Genomic DNA, 20,146 nt, shown 5'->3' on the forward strand with positions numbered 1-20,146 from the left:
AACTGTGCTCGCTGAATTGATTAAATCAAAAAAGAAATGTTCAAAGAACATGTGAATAGAATTATTTATTGTATTTACCAAATTTTTTATCTCGTGCACAGGAAAAATTACAAATGCGTGCAATTTAAAAAAATTTCAAAATTATAAAATTATAAAAAAGAGAGGAGACAGGCATAACGTCGGTAAGTTTTACCTCTCGAGCATTGTTGCCAGAATCGATGTCTTCAGCTGATAAGTAAGGCACTGCAGAGATTGAGGGCTGTGGAGATTTAGAAGGGGTCGGCCACTCAACCTTACAAAAGAACATATTAATGGATGACTGGGTGGTGGTTTTTTTCTTTTCATCGTAGATTTCTTTGTAGCAAGCAACCATTCCATGTTTTCCATCTTATAACATTGCAACACCAGGGTGCTCACCCACCGATGATAGGCCAACAGCTTTGAAATTGTGCTGTCTGGGTGGTGGTATTCACCCCTTGTTAACTTTTAAGAATCATTTGCTGTCAGGATCCATCTTCTCAAACCTCGCCATTCCTGATGCAATTTCACGAAATGCCATTGCCATCTCTCTGGTGATGAAGCATCTCAGTGCCTCATTTGGTTCAACTTGAACATCATCAGCATTTTCTTCTTTCACTATCGCTGCCTGCAAGTCAATAAGTCATTCATTATATAATTCCTTCTCTTCTTCCTCTATTAACTCCTCCACGTCTTTGGCATCAACCTCCAACTGAAGCAGTTCTGAAACCTTTAAATCTTATTTGTAACCTCTTCATATGATTCATCTTTTTCAAATCCTTCGAAGCCTTTTACGGGATGTGGGCATATTTTCTTCCATACGCCATTTAAACAACTTTTAGTATTTCTGCCCAGGCTTTATTAATGTTTAAGATGGCATGGTAAATATTGTAAGATTTCCAAAAGTCTCTTAAGGTAAAATTTTTATCATTGTGTAGTGCAGACAATGCCTCAGCAAATGTGTGTAAATAGTATGCTTTTAAATTCAAAATAACACCATGATCTATATGTTGGATGAGTGAAGTCGTGTTTGGCGGTACAAATATGACTCTCACATTCGAACTGAAATCATCTAGATGCGTAGGATGTCCAGGAGCGTTATCTAATAGAAGAAAATCTTGAAAGGAACATCATTATCATTACAATATTTTTCAACCTCAGCAATGAAGCCGCATTTAAATCAATCCACAAAGAGAGATATTGTTATCCATGCTCTCTGGTTCAATCAGAAATGCATGGGTAGGGTGGCTTTATTAATGCCCTTAAATGCACGAGGATTTCCAGAATGATACATAAGCAGCATCCCCCCCCACACACACACACAAACATACTTCACCTTCAACCCATGCATCGTACTAAGTGCTATAGGTTTTGATACCTTTCATGTTTGGGGTTTTCACTAAAAAAAAAAAAAAAAAAAAGTGGTTTTAATCTGTAATCTCCCAATGCATTATCCCCAAGCAAGAGCATGGCCCAATCTTTTGATGCCTTGAAATCTGCATTGTATTTTCCTCTTTGGCAATGCATGTTCGATCCAGCATTTTTTTCCAATACAGAGCGCAGGCTTGTCAAAGTTAAAAATTTGCTGCGTTGAATAGCTGCCTTCATCAATCATTTTTTACAACACATCACAAGATTTCTCTGCAGCTGCAGAATCGGCACTAACTACTTCACCGTATTCTTTAATGTTGTGAAAACCAGAGCAATACTTGAACCTGTTAAACCACCCACTGCTTGACACGAACTTGGGTTGGGGTTCACCGTACTTATTCTTAATATCTTTATAAATACTTGTTGCTTTTGCTTGGATAGTCATTAGACTCAAGGGCACTCGCTTCTGAATCTGATTTTCCATCCGTATTATTAACAGCTGTTCCATCTTCGCCATAGCACCTAAGCGCTGTTTTGTGATCACTGTTGATCTTAAGTGCATTGATCCTTTGGCATGTTCCTTTATACGCACGCTGTCCTTTAAAATAGTATTCACTGTTGAAGCAGCGAGACCTAATTCTCTTGCAACAGATGACAACCTTTGTCCTGCTTTGTACTTCTTAATCATTTTCAAATCAATTTTGTTTCATTTCCTGGCACTACCACCACTTGCACTTTTCGTTGGTCACTTTCCTTTCATCATTGTAATACGTAAATAGGAATAAAGAGAAGTTTCTGAAACTTTGTTTTTTATTTGATTGAAGATTTCAGTGAAGGGGAACACATTTCACCATAATAGTGTAAAAACCCACACAATTGCAGTTATTGGTATTATCGCAAATGCAATAAGATTGAGTTTACTACCCGTTTATAATTAGATGCACTAACAGAAAAGCCCAATAAACCAGAAAGTGCAAATTGTTTTTTTGTTTTATGGTCGTGACCTCCAGAAACGTTCTTTAGAAAATATCACAAAGGTGTGTTCAAAATTGATTCTTATAAGGTGAACATATGATAACAATGAAAGGGTAGTGCAATTTCCATTATAAATATGACGTTTAGAGAGATAAATAGCTTAGTAATATAGCGAAATTTTTAACTTCCAAGGATTTGGAACAAATTACAAAAAAAAAAAAAAGTATTATTGGGTTCACATTATGTTATTTTCACGATACCTCCATTTATTCCTATGGGATGCAAAATACATTTCCACAATTTAAGTTTGCACCTGTCAGCAAAAACTTATGTAAAGTCGAATTTCCGTAAGTTGAGTATTGCGTAAGTCGGGGGGAGTTCCTGTATACATTTTACTTATCTACAATACATGTATACATTTTCATTTGTATGTTTTTAAAAGGTGTGCATTTCTCAATGCACACCTTTTTTCAAAAGTGGTAGTCAGATGCCAATTTAATTATAATTCCATCTTTGGCTTTTATTTATTTATTTACTGCAATTAAAAAGGCAAAAGACTGTTCAGAACAGAACACAGTGAACAGCTTTATCATTTTTAATGATATAACACTAGATATATATCTAATATTATATTTTCATTTCAAGTCTATATTCTTTTAAGTTTTTTTTTTTTTATGCAACAAATTCTAGCGATATAAAAATCTTTAGCATCTTTTTCTTTGTTTTAGAAAAAGGATATTCTTACTTTGCTTCTCATTCTTCAGCATTTCTGACATATTCACATCATCTCCTAAATATTCTAGTAGTAAGCACTCTAGTTTCAAGAACTGATGCATTTTCTCATATCTCATATTTGTAGACCAGTAGTTTCAGCACACTGAAAATAGTTAAGAGTGCTTCCAATGATGGATATTCCAGTGTATGTGAATATTTATTGCTAGATATTCCAATGAAGATTATGTCTGTTGGTTGGTTGGTTGATTGATATGTTGTTTAATGGCACAAGGACTGATTCTATTCCGTAGTGCAATTATCAGTTAAAATCTTAAATAATCCTGTCTGCTTCAAGAAAAAGAACTCTGCTAGATTTGCATCCATCGTCTCCAATCAGATGAGGTAATGTTAAAGTTTCTTGCAGATGTGAAAGCAATGTGAAAATTGAGTTTCGGTAATTATTATAACGGTTTCAATTTATCAGAATATGCTTCACCATAAGTGTAGACTGACAATATGTACAAATAGGCAGATCTTCCCCCATGAGTAAATAAATATGGGTTAGATGCGTGTGCCTAATACGTGTCCTAGTCAGGATCACCTCCTCTTGCCTATTTGATCACATGCTTGATGCCTACAACTTAGGTTTCTGTTTAAATTGCAGCAGCTTATTGCCGCCCTGAGCAAGATTTGCAACTACTGCTCTTCACACACGCTTTTTATGACTGATTTGTAGTCTGTATACAGCACTTGGTAGTTAGGAGAGCTTGCAGTGATTGGATGTAGTAGTGGCATGTGATGCAAGAAAGCAAGTGTATGAACTTATGCAGCATCAGCCAAAAAAAAAAATCACACCATTCCCTCCAAATGCCTGCCCAGTTCTTCCTTAAATTTATTTAACCTGTAAACTTCCACAACGACAGATGGAAGTTTGTTCCAGCAATTAACCACCCGCTGGCTAAAGGCAAATTTCCAAACATCTATTCTACATCTGTCTTTTCTTAATTTGAATTTATGCCCCCTTAGGTTCGTAATCTGAACAAGTGGAAGAATCCCATCAGAATTCAGCGTGCTCAACCCATTCAAGGCCTTATACACCTCAATCAGATCACTGTGCAGGTGCCTAGATTGCAGTGCAAATTGCAGTGCCTCCAGCCACTGCAATTTGCAGAACTTAAGCCTCTCTTGTTAAGAGAATCCTTCATTCCCCTCACCAATCTTGTTGTCCTTCTCTGTACACGCTCAAGTAAATCTATATCCTTCTTAAAATGAGGCCTCCAGACCTGTACGCAGTACTCAAGGCGTGTCCTGACCATTGCCTTATACAGAGGAACAATCATCTCCTTCTCCCTGCTAGCAAAATTCCTATATATCATTGACAAAATCCCATGACCTGCCCTGGAAGCTGTCTGCATTGCTCAGAAAACTTCATACCTGACTGCACAATTACTCCCAGGTCTTTTTCATTTTCTACCACCTTAAGTGTAGTACCACAAAGTTGGTACGTTTCTCTGGGGTTACTAACTGTGTGATACTACGTTTATGTTTAGCGGCTTGGTCTGCATATTCATTTCTTTGATCCCTGCATGATCTGGTATCCAACAAAAAGTAACTGATTGGTTAACAGCTTGTAATGCAATTATCTGTGATCTGATTTGCTTCAAGACAGGGTGGATTGACTTGGATGGATTTTTCAATGATGTTACTGCACTCAGAGTAGATCATTGCTTACTGGACAGATTAATCACGTGATCCAGAGCTATTTTAATTGCCCACAGTTCGGCAGAACAGACGCAGCATTCCATCGGAAGGGATGCAGAACTACAAAAGATAGAAGAAACTGTCACTGCGACCACTGTCATACTTGTTTTTGAGCCATTGGTATATATATTTGTAAACACCAAGAATTTTTAATTACATGTGCAGCATGAAGTTTCCTGATGGTGAGATCTGCTGCTTGCTTTTTTCCCCACATCGTTGGAATGAGAAATCACAGACTGGTATATAATCAGACGATGGAAGGTCGTGTGTGCTTGTTTCCAGAAAGATATTACCCATGTCTAAATTTCAGCATTGTGTTAACTGTTAACAACCTTATCCCAATTGGCTTGTTTTCATTAGGTTTGTTGTGATAAAAGGTGGTCCAATGGAGTTCAAATACGTATGGTGAGATAGGATGAAAGGGAAGGCTCTATATTTTTGCTGCACAGCTGAGTAGCAACATTTTCCTCCGAAGATGGAGCAGAGGTTCGTGTGCCTCTATATATATATAGACTCTGTACAGGGGATGTTCTGAATGCTCCTAAAGCAGTTCTTAGAGCATGTGATGGATAGTGTCTAGCTGAATTGGTGCACTTTTCCTGGCAGAGTCATAGATTGGAGCTCTGTAATCCAAGCGAGATCAGATTAATACCCAATATAGCCGAAACAAAGTGCAATGGTCAGCACCAGACACTGATGAAGATAGTACTCTGAGGATATTTAATTTTTTCATGCAAATGGTTCTCAGGTATGTGATTTGCTGTAAGAAGTTGAATCTATTGTCAAGGATTAGGCCAAGAAATCTGATATTATTGGATTGGATGGTCAGATTTTTAATTTGTAATTCAGGCTCAGGATGGATCTTAAGTTTTTTACAGAAATGTATACAGTTGGATTTTTGTGTTGATAAGTGGTAGCCATTGTGAGACATCCACAAATCAATTTTGTTAATTGAGATCCGAAGCTGTCTCTGAATAGAATTCATATTTTTTCCTTGGCATGAAATCATGAGGCACCTGCATAGTAATGTAATTCTACTGTGCTTGGAATATCATAGATAATATTGTTTATTCTTATTAAAAACGGATCCCTGAGGAACCCCCCCTCCTCCTGTATATGGATTCTAGAAAGAACATTTAGATGGCTAACTTGAAAGGTTCTGCCCTGGAGAAAGCTCTAAATAAACAAGGAAAACTGCCTCGTAATCCAAAAGTGGTAATATCTCGTAGAATACCGAAATGACATTGTATCAAAGGCCTTTTCTAAATCCAGACTTACCATAACTAGGCGGTTGTTTCTGACAAAAGCATTTCTGATGTTTAATTCTGCTTTGGTCATCATATTTAATGCAGATCTATTCTGCCGAAAGCCATACTGATTTTTATGTAAGATGTTATGTGACTCTAGAAACCAGGTGAGGCACCTGAGAACCATTATCTCCGGTATTTACCCCAAACAACTAGTTAAAGAAATTGGACAATAATTAACTGGATTGGAGGGGTCTTTTCCTGGTTTAGGGATGGCTAATACAAATGAATGTCTTCAAGAGTAAGGATAAACATGTTCCTCAAAAATTCTGTTAAAAAATATTAGAAGAGTTTGTAAAGCTGTATCATTCAAGTGTTTTAACATAATATAAAATATACCATCAGGGCCAGCTGCACTATCGGGTGCTCTATCAAGAGATTCTTTTAACTCAGATATTGTAAAAGGCTGATTATATGGAAGACAAAGACTGGTGGTGAATTTAACTTCTGCTTTTCTGCTACCTCTTTAATTCGTTGGAATGGAGCATCATATGAATTTGCTGCTGATATTTTTGTAAAAGCTTCTTTGGGGGAAGAGAGTTCCTGTCCATTATATAGAAGAAGATGACAGTGGATTCAGATGTTGGATTTTCCTCCAGATTAATCTGGTATCCTTTGTGATAGTGGAAGCAAACTGTATCCAGGAATTTTCTTTGCTTTTCTTATTTGTCGTGCTATAGCATTAAGTTTCTTGTAATTTATAAGGTTAATAGTAGTAGGATGCTTGCAGAAAATATTCCAATCTTTATTCTTTTCTTTTTTGCACTATTACAGTCCTCATTCCACCAGCAGTTTCTGCACCTGTGTGGATGAGTCAATGACTGAGGAATAGCTTTATCAGCTCTGCTAGTATCTGTTTAGTGATATGGTCAGTAGCTTCATCTATTGACTAATTCTGAATGAAGTTTTTATCTAAAACTGCACTTAAGAAAAATTTATCTAGTTTGCCTTTGTAAATTTCCATCTTTGGCATGTTTCCATATAGGGGGAGGTGGTTTGGAATTTACAAGTAATTTCAAGATGATCGGTGTTGTGGGGATTATCCAATACTGCCCAATGTATACTTAGATACAGAGCCGGGGAGTAGAAGATAGATCTATGGCAGAAGTATTTCCTGTGGGAGAATGCACATGAGTATGTGCACCAGTGTTCAGCAGAGTTAGATTGTGTGTTTCTGTCAGCTGCCCTCTTTTATCCATATGTAGACTTCCCCATAATGGGTGTGTGTCCATTAAAATCATATCCAACATATAGGAGGTGATATCTAGGCAGGAGCTCATCAGAGTCTGAGTATATACATTTGGTTTGGTGGAAGATAAATAGAAACAAGAGATAAAACTATTCCAAGTTCTATTCTTACAGCAGCAACTTCTAAATTAGTTTTTAAGGAGATTAAGACCGCTACACCTCTATGGGGCGGCAGTTACCGCATTCCTGTCACGCCTGTACAAAGTATATTTCTTTATTGAGGGAGTCACTTGTGGAGTTAAATGTTTCCTGTAAACAAATGCCTTCTGGATTGAAATCTTGGATTAGGTCATAAAGTTCATCTGTATTAGTACATAGTCCTCGACAATTCCATTTTAAAATGCACTGCATTATTTAGTTTTAGTGGTAAGTTGATCCGGTTGCTTTTTTAAAGGCAGTAGGCTCATGGCAATCTTATTTTAGGAAAGGTAGGAAGTCCAGTGTCCGTATCTTCTTCAACATAAATTTATAATATATCTTCTTGAGTTTTGTCATCTATGTCCATTTCTGCAGTATTAATTTGATTATAAGAGGATTCTGCTTTTGCCATCCTGGTCTCACTTTAGGACTTGGTGCCACTAGTAGAGGGGATGGAAATTGGAGTATTACAAGTCTAGTCTCTGTTGTTTTGCTTTAAAGCTGGCTGAGGAACTGAAATCTGAGCTCTAGCCCACTCAGCAAGATTTGTCAGACAGAATTGATTCAATGGTTTGAGTAGCAATGGAATGATAATTCTTAGTAGCATTTGCATATGTACATGCTGGAGTATCTTTCAATATTTGTCGTCTCACTTCCTGATAAGTCACTTTCTGCTCAACTTTAAACTTCTGTATTTTTTTTTCCCAGCTTACATAAATCGCAATTTTTGGAATATGCAGGATGATCCCCTTACAGTGAGAGCAAACTGGAGATGTTGCATTACAATCTGTTTGAAAGTGATCTTAGGATCCACATTTTGAACATACATTGTTTCCTCGATTCGTTGACTTGTTTGAAAGTGTCTGAATTTCTGGCATTTATAACAGTGAATTAGATTTGGAATACAGAGGTGGATATGAAAATTTAGATAACTGCCTTTAACAGTATTTGGTAAATTTGGAGTATTTAAAGTGAGTATTATACTACAGGTTGGAATGAGATTGCCATCCCTACTAGTCAGAATTCTCTTAGCTTGTATTACCTTTTGATCTTCCATTTTTTGCACAAGCTCCTCTTCTGTCACATTCAATAGATCCCATTCAGAGATAACACTTTTGGAACTATTTAGGATTGTGTGGGAATATATTTTAACAGGAATTCCCCCAAACGTAAGCTTTAACAACAGTTCTGGGTGTTTAGACTGTGTCATCTCAACTAGTAAATCCCCAGACTAACTTTTTGACCATTTTAGGTGATCCAGCAGCATTTTCTAGACATTTCTATAGCATAAATGGAGAGAGTTTGCTCACTGGTTGACTAGTTAACAAATGGATAATAATAAAAGTTGGATACTCTGGTTGATAACTGTCTTTTTTTAAGCACTTACTTTGTGCATTAGTAGTAGTAGTAGTGGCATGTGATGCAAGAAAGCAAGTGTATGAGCTTATGCAGCATCAGCCAAAAAAAAAAAAAAAAAAAATCACACCATTCCCTCCACCAAATGCCTGTCCAGTTCCTCCTTAAATTTGATCTGTCAACTTCCACAACGACAGATGGAAGTTCGTTCCAGCAATTAACCACCCGCTGGCTAAAGGCAAATTTCCGCACATCTATCCTACATCTGTCTTTTCTTAATTTGAATTTGTGGCCCCTTAGGTTCATAATCTGAACAAGTGGAAGGATCCCATCAGAATTCAGCGTGCTCAACCCATTCAAGGCTTTATACACCTCAATCAGATCACCGCGCAGGTGCCTAGTCTCCAGCCATTGCAATTTGCAGAACTTAAACCTCTCTTGTTAAGAGGATCCTTCATTCCCCTCACCAATCTTGTTGCCCTTCTCTGTACACGCTCAAGTAAATCTATATCCTTCTTAAAATGAGGCCTCCAGACCTGTATGCAGTACTCAAGGCGTGTCTTGACCACTGCCTTATACAGAGGGACAATCACCTCCTTCTCCCTGCTAGCAAAATTCCTATATATCATTGACAAAACCCCATGACCTGCCCTGGCAGCCTGTCTGCATTGCTCAGAAAACTTCATATCTGACTGCACAATTACTCCCAGGTCTTTTTCATTTTCTACCACCTTAAGTGTAGCACCACACAGTTGGTACGTTTCTCTGGGGTTACTTCTACCAATATGCAGTACTTTGCATTTGTCAAGGTTAAACTTTAGTTGCCAAAAATTATCTAGATCCTGTTGCAGTAGCACAATGCCATTACTGTCATTAACAACCCTGCCAACCTTTGTATCATCTGCAAACTTCAACATTAAGCCTGATATACCTTCATCAATATCTTTGATAAATATACAAAACAACAGTGGACCTAACACCGAACCCTGTGGGACTCCACTAATAACATTAGTCCACGAAGAGCAGAACCCATTGATTATCACCCTCTGTCTTCTCCCACGTGACCTTCCTTTTATCCATTGTAGCAACTTACCCTTAATACCATTCTGCTCCAATTTGTACAAGAGTCTTCCATGCGCAACAGTGTCAAAAGCTTTCCTGAAATCCAAATATATGATATCGAAATTATTTTTTGCATCCAGTTCCTTTGTAATCACATCATAATATCCTATTAAATTTGTCAGACAAGACTTTCCCTTAACAAACCCATGCTGTGTCTGAATTATTGCTGCAGTCTTGTCTAGATGATCCTGCAATGCATCTTTAACCAGTGACTCCATTATTTTACCTGGAACAGAAGTTAAACTAACTGGGCTGTAATTACTCGTGTCACCCTTCGATCCCCCTTTGTGAATTGGGGATACATTTGCACATCTTCAGTCCGTGGGAACCTCCCCTGAGTCCAAGGATGCTCTCATAATTATGGCTAAGGGTTTGCTTAGTTGCTTTGCCACCTCCTTTAATATAACTGGATAGATCCCATTCACCCCAGGTGCTTTTCTTATGTTTAACTTCAACAATTTCTCCTCCACTTTGCTTTCAGTTATTACAAAATCATTAAGTATCCTGCTACAATTTGATAACCTTCTGCCATTTTCAAACCTTAATAATTCCTCATGTGTGAATGTAGAGGCAAAATACTCATTCAGTTTGTTTGCTATCTGAGCAGGATCATCAACAGTCGAACCATCGATGTCAAGTGGACCAATAAGATTCATCCCCTTCCTTTTAGAGTTTATATAAGTAAAGAAATCCTTGCTGTTTTTCTTAGCATCTTTTGCCAAGGATTTCTCGTAATCTGCCTTTGCCTGCCTAGCCTCCTTTGTGACCTGATTACAGACTAGCTTATATCTGCCATAGGCTTCTGAGTCGCTTGATAATTTATATGCATCCCATGCATTTTTCTTCTCTGTTACGAGTCTCATTAGTTCATTAGATAACCATTTAGGCCTAAACCTTGAACAATATTTCTTAATAGGTATGAAACTTTTAGTAGCATCCACGATTAATTCCTTGAATGCTTCCCACTTAGAATTTACTGTTGGTAACATCGTCAGTTGATCCCACTGTACAGAATTTAAAAACTGTCAGAGACCACTGTACTCACCTTTACGGAAGCAAAAACCCTTTCCTTTACCCCTGGTGGCAATTAAATCTTTAAGTAAATCCCACATCAGTACACTGATCACTGCCACCTAGTGGTTCCTTTATCTGCAAATTCTTAATACACGAATGATCACTGCTGATAACCAGATCAAGAGTATTACTTTCTCTGGTTGCCTCTCGAACATGCTGCTGCAGAAAACAATCATCCAATAAATCCAAAAAAGTCTGACTAGTGTGTGAGTGACCAACCCACAAGTTCCAGTCAATATCTGGAAGTTAAAATTCCCCATTATAAGACATTCCGATTTACTAGACCACTCTATTTCTCTGTACAATTGTTCACTGTACTCATTCGAGTCATTAGGCCTATAACACACTCCTACTCTTATTTTTGCTTTACTATTTTGCTTTATCATTACTTAATCAGAACTGTACCAATCTTTGGTATTTGAGCTCGAAGGTTCTAATGCTGGATAATTTACTTTATCCATTACTGCTCCTTTTCGCCCTGAGGGATTAGCTTTTCCACCCAGGTTACCGGCCCCGCCACGGGGAGGCAGGAGCAGTGCCACTTGTGGCCAAGCATAGGAGTTAGTACGGTTAATAAACTAATAAAGAGTAAAGAAAAGGGTACTTTCCTTTTTCTGGCTCTCTTTTTATACTTTTAAAAAGTAGAGCTAAATTAATAAAAGGACTTATAAAACGAAATAAAACAAGGAAAAATTCAAATCAATCACTCTAGAAATATCACTCTAGGAAAATCACACTAGGAAGTCGCAGATCGCTTGGCCACAGAAATGCTTGGCACCTGGGGCCATTGTCTATTGCAATTAATAAACCCACGCATGGAAAACAAAATAAGTCAAACACCAAATGGGGCAATTGTTTGTTCCCATACCATTTGGGCCTGCTTGCAGGTTAAAATCACCACATTCACTGGAATATTAGTTTTCAGTACATGATAATTTTTTTAAATGATTAAGTGGGCCACTAAAGTCTTTTGCATCACCTATAGCTATGAGAGATAAATTTATTCACTCATACCAAGGACTGCAGTTTTTTTCATAATACTGATTAGAACAATGCTTAACATCGTACCTTTCACTCAGTAATAAATCTTCTGATCATCATGTATGGTGGTAAACAAGATGCAAACTGAAATTTACACTGAAGAAGTTCATTTAAAAAATGACTGCTAGTGCTCATGAAAGGTTACTTTTAAGTCAGAAATCAAAAAGAACAAAATTTACCAAATATACTTAAATAGGCTTAACTCATTTTCAAACCCCTACTCTGCATGTCTCAAAAATTCCCATCCTATTTTTTGATAAAATTAAACATAAAAGCAATAGCAAAAATTGTTATCATACCTCTTTCAGTTTCTTATATCTCTCTTCTGGAGTATCAAAAGCATTGATGTTCCGCAGTACATTTAGCCCTGTATACAAAAAAAAAGCAAAATATAAATTTTGTGAAACACGTACAGTACAACATATTTCACAACAAGGTGAATTAAGGGGGTAGGGAAGAGAGGGTGAAAGAGAATTGCAAAGGTAAAAATTAATCTTCAAATGTAATTTAATTTTCAAAGTTAATTGCATTTGAATATTCTAGAACATAAAACAAATCAATGTGAAGCACTAGTATAAAAACTAAAACTTTTGAAAGCTATTTACATATCATGCTTTTATTAATACTAGCAACATACAGTATGTTTGGATAAAAGTGCAAAGAAAAGTAGCAAGGAATTGCTGCTGTCCACTGGATATGAATGGCATAACTACTGGTGATCCTGTAAAACCTGCTAAAAAACAAATATTCTGCATCATGTTTCACGCAAAGTTTTTAGAGGCAAAGTTAGAAGATGGCTATCTAATACTGATTGGGAGTTATATGGTTTTATAAGAAAAAAGCAAAGGGAAAATGGAAGAGAAACTGCTGCAGCTAGAAGCACCTAGAGATGATGGAACCTATTTAATTATATTAAAGACAGCAGCAAAAGAGATTGTCAAACCTTTTGCATAATAATGACAGCATCCTTAGATTCAGGGGAAGTCCCTAGAGACTGAAGACAAACAAATGTCTCATATTCACAGGTACAGTAAAAATGGGTGAAAGGTAACTACAGACCTGTAAGTTTAACCCCTGTGGCAAACAAGATAATGAAGTCAATAGTTGTAATGCAAAGAATCCTTGTAGGAGTGGATTTAAGTAACAAGTAATAATAGCCCTGTTTATTAATTATAGTTGTCTTATATTTTATTACTGAATATACTTCTGTTATTTTTAAGCAGAGCATTTTTATCGCTTCCCTTGTGGCGCATTATCCTGCTGAAAGATGGCACCACCAGAGAGGAAGACTGTTGCCATGAAAGGGTGTACCTGGTCAGCAATGATGTTTAGGTAGGTTGTGGACGTCAGAGTGCCCGGCACATGGATGACTGGATCACTTCCCTTGTCTGTATATAGTATAGGCAGATGTGCCAATCAAAAAATTGCCTAGATGTGCACCACATATTCAACATCTTGGTTTGGTTTTGATTGGAGCTTAACAACACAAGGGCAGCTAAGGCCTGAATCAATCTCTCTCTCTCTCTCTCTCTCTCTCTCTCTCTCTCTCTCTCTCTGCAACAATTCACTTGTAAATCAAATTAAAAGCAGGCATAAAGTTTGATCTATCTAAGGAATAGAAAGTTCTGTAAAACTTTTGGTATTTTCTAGAAATGTTGCAGTGTTGAAGGGCTCTGTATGTTTGAGAGAACCTGAAAAGTGCTAGACCTAATACCTGAGTAACAGGGACAATCAATTAAAATATGCTTGATGGTGAGCTGGGTTTTACATGGAGTGCAATGAGGAGGACATTTGCCAGTAAGTAGATGTACATTAGTAGGGTAAGTGTGCCCAATGCATAAAAATGCTAATACAACTTTCTCTCATCTGTTTTGGCAGGAGGTATAAATCATTTTTGCTGTTCAATTTTAAATTTTATGGAGTTTGTTACAAGTCTTCTCTCCATATCTGGGCCCAATCAAGGTTGCATACTTTTTGGATTATGCTCTTAAAACCCATGTAGGGAACTTAGAAAAGAAAAGAAAACAGAGATAAATGGTCCATTTGTTTAGCTGCATTGTCTGCTGTTTCATTTCCTTGAATACCAGAATGTCCTGGTATCCAGCAGTTATTTCTTCAATGTGTTCTTGACAAGTATTAAAGCCAACTGCTGATGTCTTTCAAAACTGGATGAGAAGAGAACAGATTATTTCAAATAGCTGATACAGCACGGAGAAAATTTGCATAAATTGTGACAGGACATAAGGAAAAACTGCAGATTTTGATCAAGGCTATCTAGATTGCATACAGCTCAGCTGTCAGTATGCTACATTCCAGGGGTATTGAAATTCTGTAAAGGAAGGAAAAATGGCTGTTGCACCCACATGGTCATTGGATTTTACCAACCGTGGATACTGTGCATTTATGGAATATTCTGAAGTATGGGCAGCATACAGTTGTTGGAACTATGGGCAGCATACAGTTGTTGGAACTATGGGCAGCATACAGTTGTTGGAACTATGGGCAGCATACAGTTGTTGGAACTATGGGCTACCAAACTGTTCTTACCCACTGTATGAAGGAGTAAGTGGAATCAGGAATAAGAATCCTCCATGACAGATCAGTCAAGTACGTATCCTGATGGATGTTACTGGAATTCAAATTCCAGTTACACAGCTGTTCTTTCGGGTGAAGTACTGCAGGTCAAGGTCTCTCTAGGCTTTGCCTCATAGAAATGAAACAATGGAAATCAAAGAGATAGTTCCAACTTGGATGAGTAGGAAAGCTTTGTATTTTGGCAGCATATAGACATGAGGGTTTGTCTTCTAAGAGATAATGGGGGTTCATTAGCTTAAATATACAACCTGTGCACTGAGGAAGTTCTAAAGGCCTCAATAACTCTAAAGGCATAGAACTCTTTGGACAGCCCAAGAGCTGTCCACAGTTCTATGCTGAATGGTATTAAGTCGTTGCAAAACACTTTCTAGCTGAAGAATATACCACAGATCAATAATCAAGCAGCAATCTAATTAACGCCTTACAGAGATGAATGATTTATAACAATCAAAGAATTTAATTTTTGTAGGCAATTAGTTCAAAAACATGTTATACGATCCTGAAAGTTAAGTTTGTTATCCATTATTAAGCCCAGAAAACTGTTATTAGAAAATGGGATCAGATCATTTTTTATTTGTAATTCAGGGTGTAAGGCATGTCATTTGCAGGAGTGAATTTCAGAAGATTTTTGCTGAGATATTTTCTAACATTCTAGTTTATTTATCGCCAAATGGAGCTGTCTTTCTATGGTATCCATATTTTAAGAGTGGAGATAATAGTGAGATCATCTGCAAACATATGCTTCAACTGTTTTTGGAATGTCTCAGATCATGTTGTTTACTCTGATTATAAATAATGTTTTGCTGGAAATGGACCCTTGTAGTATATATTCTTCTTGAATATGTATGGAGGGTAACCAAGTCCGGTAACAAACCTGAGAAGTCCTGAGGTTGAGGAAGTTCTGTTTCAGTCGGGGCAAGTAACCTCTTAGGCTGAAATTATATAGCTCTTTGGGAATAACATAACTCCATATGATAAAGGCTTTTTCATTTAGTGATACCATTACCAAAGGGTGTCTCTCTTGACAGATGCACTGTAGATGTTAGCTTCGGGTTTGATATGCACATTTAAGGTAGATAAGTCTTTCAAAAGCTACAGCAGACTCTCGATTAACCGGGACACTTCAAGACTCCAGATTGAAAAAATAATAATAATAATCAACCAGAAATCCAAAAATTCAAGTAATAAATAGAATCAAAATAAATATCTGTTTATAGATATTTTGCAAGTCGAAATAAGCGACAAGCAGCATTATAAGTCGTTAATCTCCGCTGTCTTCACAACCAACGCTCAAAAAAAAAAAAAAAAAAAAAAAAAAGAGAGAGAGAGACCAAATGTTTTAGGGCGTCGCATCAATTGTTGTGTTCTGTTGCAGCACAAAAGGTCAAATTTTGTTTCGTTATTTATGTCAGGGATGTCAGAATTTTTTTTATAGTAAAAAAAAAAAATTCTTTTTTTTTTTTTTTTTTTTTTTTGTTTAGAAATCGCGAAAATGGGCAAACGCAAAAGAGTTGTGTTTTCAGTTAAACAAAAACTTGAAAACAGTGCATCTGTTAAATCTCTAAGGAATCATTATAATAAGGATGTTTCAAAATTGCCAAACATTAATAAGTATATCAGGTACATCAGTGTTGGCATTCGAGGTGAGCGGACGCACTTGGTCAGGGCTCCTCAGTTAAGTGGTTTACTTTTGGATAGTGCTCTTAAATATTTGATTTATTCAGATATTTTTGGATTATTTTGTTATAGGTTTTCCTGTAACAGTTTCATTTTAATAATATTATAGATATAATTTTTTAAAGTTAACTTTCATTGATATTTATTTTATTTTATAATGGTAGTTACGAGATCTCCCTTAAACACGTCACAGGGTATCGTGACTCACACGGAAATAGCCGTTGGCGATTTACGGGTGAGTAATGATTTAATCCGTTGTGGAACCTGTGGAATGTTTTCCAAGGTCGACTTGGTGACTAATCTTACCTCACCTAGGGATTATTTTCTTTGTGATCGATGTAAGGAGTGCACCGATCTTAAATTACAATTTTGTGCACTGATGGAACAATTTGAGTACCTGAAAAAACGGGTGCTTGCCCTCGAGAATAATGCATCTGGGAGCTCGTCAGGGACTCAAGACTCCAGCAATCTACCAAGTGATGCACACCCGATTCGAGCCTCAAAACAGAAAAACCAAGTGCAAACTACTCTGGTTAAAAAGGACATTGTTTTATTAGGAGACTCCATTGTCAGGGAAACGGGGAATATTTTTTGTAATAAGGATACGTGGAGTAGAACCAGGGTATGTCTGCTGGGAGCAACTATTGATGGTGTCACCAACAGATTGTCAGATTTTAAAGGGGGTAAAGAGAATATTATTATTCATGTGGGGACTAATGATATTAAATGTACACAATCTGACGATTTGTTGGAAAAATACAGGAACATGCTGAGGAAATGCCGTGAGCTAGGCCACAATGTCTATGTGTCTGCAATTCTGCCCAGACACGATAGGAGGGATTATATGTTAAGAGCCTTGTGGATTAACTCAAGACTTGAAGGAATCTGCAAGGCTTTAGGGGGGAAATTTCTATCTGCAGGGCCCACACTTGTAGGTAGAAGGAATTTGTTTTGTAGAAACGGGATACACTTAAACAAAGGTGGTGCAAAAGTTTTTGCCAGTATTATTGAGGATACCTTAAAGGTTCAGGGAAACTGCTAGTTAGGGGGGGGATGTGGGTAATACTGACACGCGTTTATCTGATAATATTGGTCAATGTAACTCTTACATATACCTTAAGAGTTCTTATCTGTTACCCCAACTGGACGTATTATCTAGATGTTCTGGGGGCAAAGACGTTTCACGTGAGCGGGTAGCTAATATCAGGGAAGAGAGCCTAAAAAATTTCAAGGGTTGTGTTAGGTTCTTGTTTTTTTTGGTTTTCAAGAGCATTAGCAACTAAGGCCATATTGCTCCGGGATATGCGGTGGTCATTCCTTGACCTTTCCGCATCCTCCGTATTTGGTGGTGATGGGCTCGAACCCTAGTCTAATCAAGAAGCGTGTGCTACGCACTGCTGCTCCTTCCCACCTGGCTACGGAGGCGCCTGGTTGGTTGTGTTAGGGTTGTTAAATATACAAGAACAGTAAATCTTAATTGTTTATACAGTAACGTTAGAAGTGTCGTCAATAAAATGAGCGAATTCGAACTGCTGGTTAAAACAAGTAACGCGGACATAATAGGGCTTACAGAGACGTGGTGCCACCGGGAAATTGGGGATGACGAGTTTCAGTACGGCTTGTATAATGTATTTAGGAAGGATAGGTTAGAGAGAAGGGGTGGTGGGGTAATGCTTCTTATCAGAAGCAGCCTGAGTGCGACGATAGCTTTCCCCGATTCAGACATTTCACATGCTAGTATAGAGTCTGTATGGTGTGAGATAGTTGGAAACAAAGGTATAATGCGAGTAGCAGTAATCTACAGACCAGGTGATTGTGAAGATTATGACAAAAGCCTCTACATGCAAATGGAATGGGCAAGTAAGCGTCAATGCCTTATTATGGGTGATTTCAATTTGCCTCTAATTGATTGGAGTAAATGGGAAGGAAACTCGACGTGGGGAACAAAATTTTTAATTCAACTAGATGACTGTTATTTGTATCAACATGTCAGGGAAAGTACCAGAGAAAAGAATATCCCAGACTTTTTCATCACACATGAATCAGATGACATAACAGGGCTGACAGTAGAGGAACCAGTAGCAGAAAGTGATCACGGAGTTCTACGGTGGATGATGACGAGAGAGGTAGCAGAAGTAAAAGGCAAAGGAATGGGTTTTAATTTCAGAAAAGGAAATTACGAGGCCTTAAGGTACTACATGGCCTCTATTAACTGGGTAGATATCGCACAGAGAATGAATACAATTGAACTGTGGTACGCTTTTAAAACATTAATCACAGATGCCTTGAATGTGTATATACCTTTAAAAAAATACTCCACGAGGAGGGTTCCAAGTTGGATGAATAGTGAAGTTGCCACATTACTTTAGCAGAAAAAGGTGGCATGGAAAGGTTACAGAGCAATAAAAAGTACTGAAGCCTATAACAGCTACAAGGTGATGTGTAATAGAGCATTAGCATTAGTACAGGCATTTGATGCAAGAAATCAAGCTTATGCAGCATCAGCCAAAAAAAAATAATAAATAAATAAAAATTAACCACTTCCACTTCACTCCTCTGTTCGTTCGAATTACCTGTCCAGCTGAGCCTTAAACTTATTTAGACTATAAACTTCCACGACAAGGGATGGAAGTCTGTTCCACCAACTAACCACCCGCTGGCTAAAGGTAAATTTCCGCACGTCTATCCTACATCTGTCTTTCCTCAATTTGAATTTATGCCCTCTCAGGTGATTATTCTGAGCGAGAGGAAGAATCCCATCAGCATTGAGCATGCTCAAACCATTCAACGCTTTATACACCTCTATCAGATCACCTCGCTGGTGCCTTGTCTCCAGACACTGTAATTTGCAAAACTTTAGCCTTTTTTCATAAGAGCACCCCCTTTGTTCCATTCACTAATCTTGTTGCCCTTCCCTGCACTCATTCCAGCAGCTCTACATCCTTCTTGAATTGAGGCTTCCAGGCCTGTATACAGTACTCTAGGTGTGGCCTGACCATTGCCTTATACAAGGGAATAATCACCTCGTTATCCCTGCTAGAAAAATTCCTATATATCACTGACAATACACCATGAGCTACTCTTGCAGCATCTGCACTGCTCACAGAACTTCATATCTGCCTGCGCAACCAACCCCAGGTCCCTTTCATACTCAACCACTGCCAGTGTAGTACCACAGAGTTGATACGTTGCTCTGGGGTTGCTGTTTCCCTATATGCACTACTTTACATTTGTCAATGTTAAACTTCATTTGCCACCTCTCAGCCCATCTGCTCAACCATTCCTGATCCTGTTGCAGCAGCATAGTGTCAGTGGTGTCCTTGACAACCCTGCCAACATTCATATCGTCTGCAAACTCTGACATTAAGCTTGACATACCATCATCAATATCATTTATAAATACAGAAAACAATAATGGACCCAATAATGAACCCTGAGGGACTCCACTAATAACAGTAGTCCACGATGAACAGTGTCCATTGATTACCACTCTCTGTCTTCTCCCCCTCAACAACCCCTTTATCCATAGCAGCAATTTGCCTCCAATGCCACACTGCTCCAATTTGTGCAGCAGTCTTCCATGTGCAACAGTATCAAAAGCCTTTCTAAGATCCAAATACATAATATCAAAGTTATTCCCTCCATCCAGTTCTTTTGTGACTGCATCATAGTATCCAATCAAATTGGTCAGGCAAGACTTCCCCTTAACAAAACCATGCTGTGTCCGAGCTATAACTGAAGTCTTGTCT

General features: G+C 37.8%; 1 protein-coding gene across 1 annotated transcript in view; it reads right to left on the reverse strand.

The window, feature by feature from the left end:
* LOC150083034 (poly(A)-specific ribonuclease PARN-like) overlaps window positions 1-20,146 on the reverse strand; it is a 504,128-nt gene that overhangs the window by 434,586 nt on the left and 49,396 nt on the right. Inside the window, exon 3 of the mRNA XM_090376989.1 lies at window positions 12,425-12,492. Coding sequence (XP_090233115.1) covers window positions 12,425-12,492 — 68 coding nt within the window. The remainder of the gene's footprint in view (window positions 1-12,424; window positions 12,493-20,146) is intronic.

This window comes from Mastigoproctus giganteus, chromosome 7 (assembly GCF_048544385.1).
Source record: "Mastigoproctus giganteus isolate SK-2022 chromosome 7, ASM4854438v1, whole genome shotgun sequence".
NCBI classification, from domain to species: Eukaryota; Metazoa; Arthropoda; class Arachnida; order Uropygi; family Thelyphonidae; genus Mastigoproctus; species Mastigoproctus giganteus.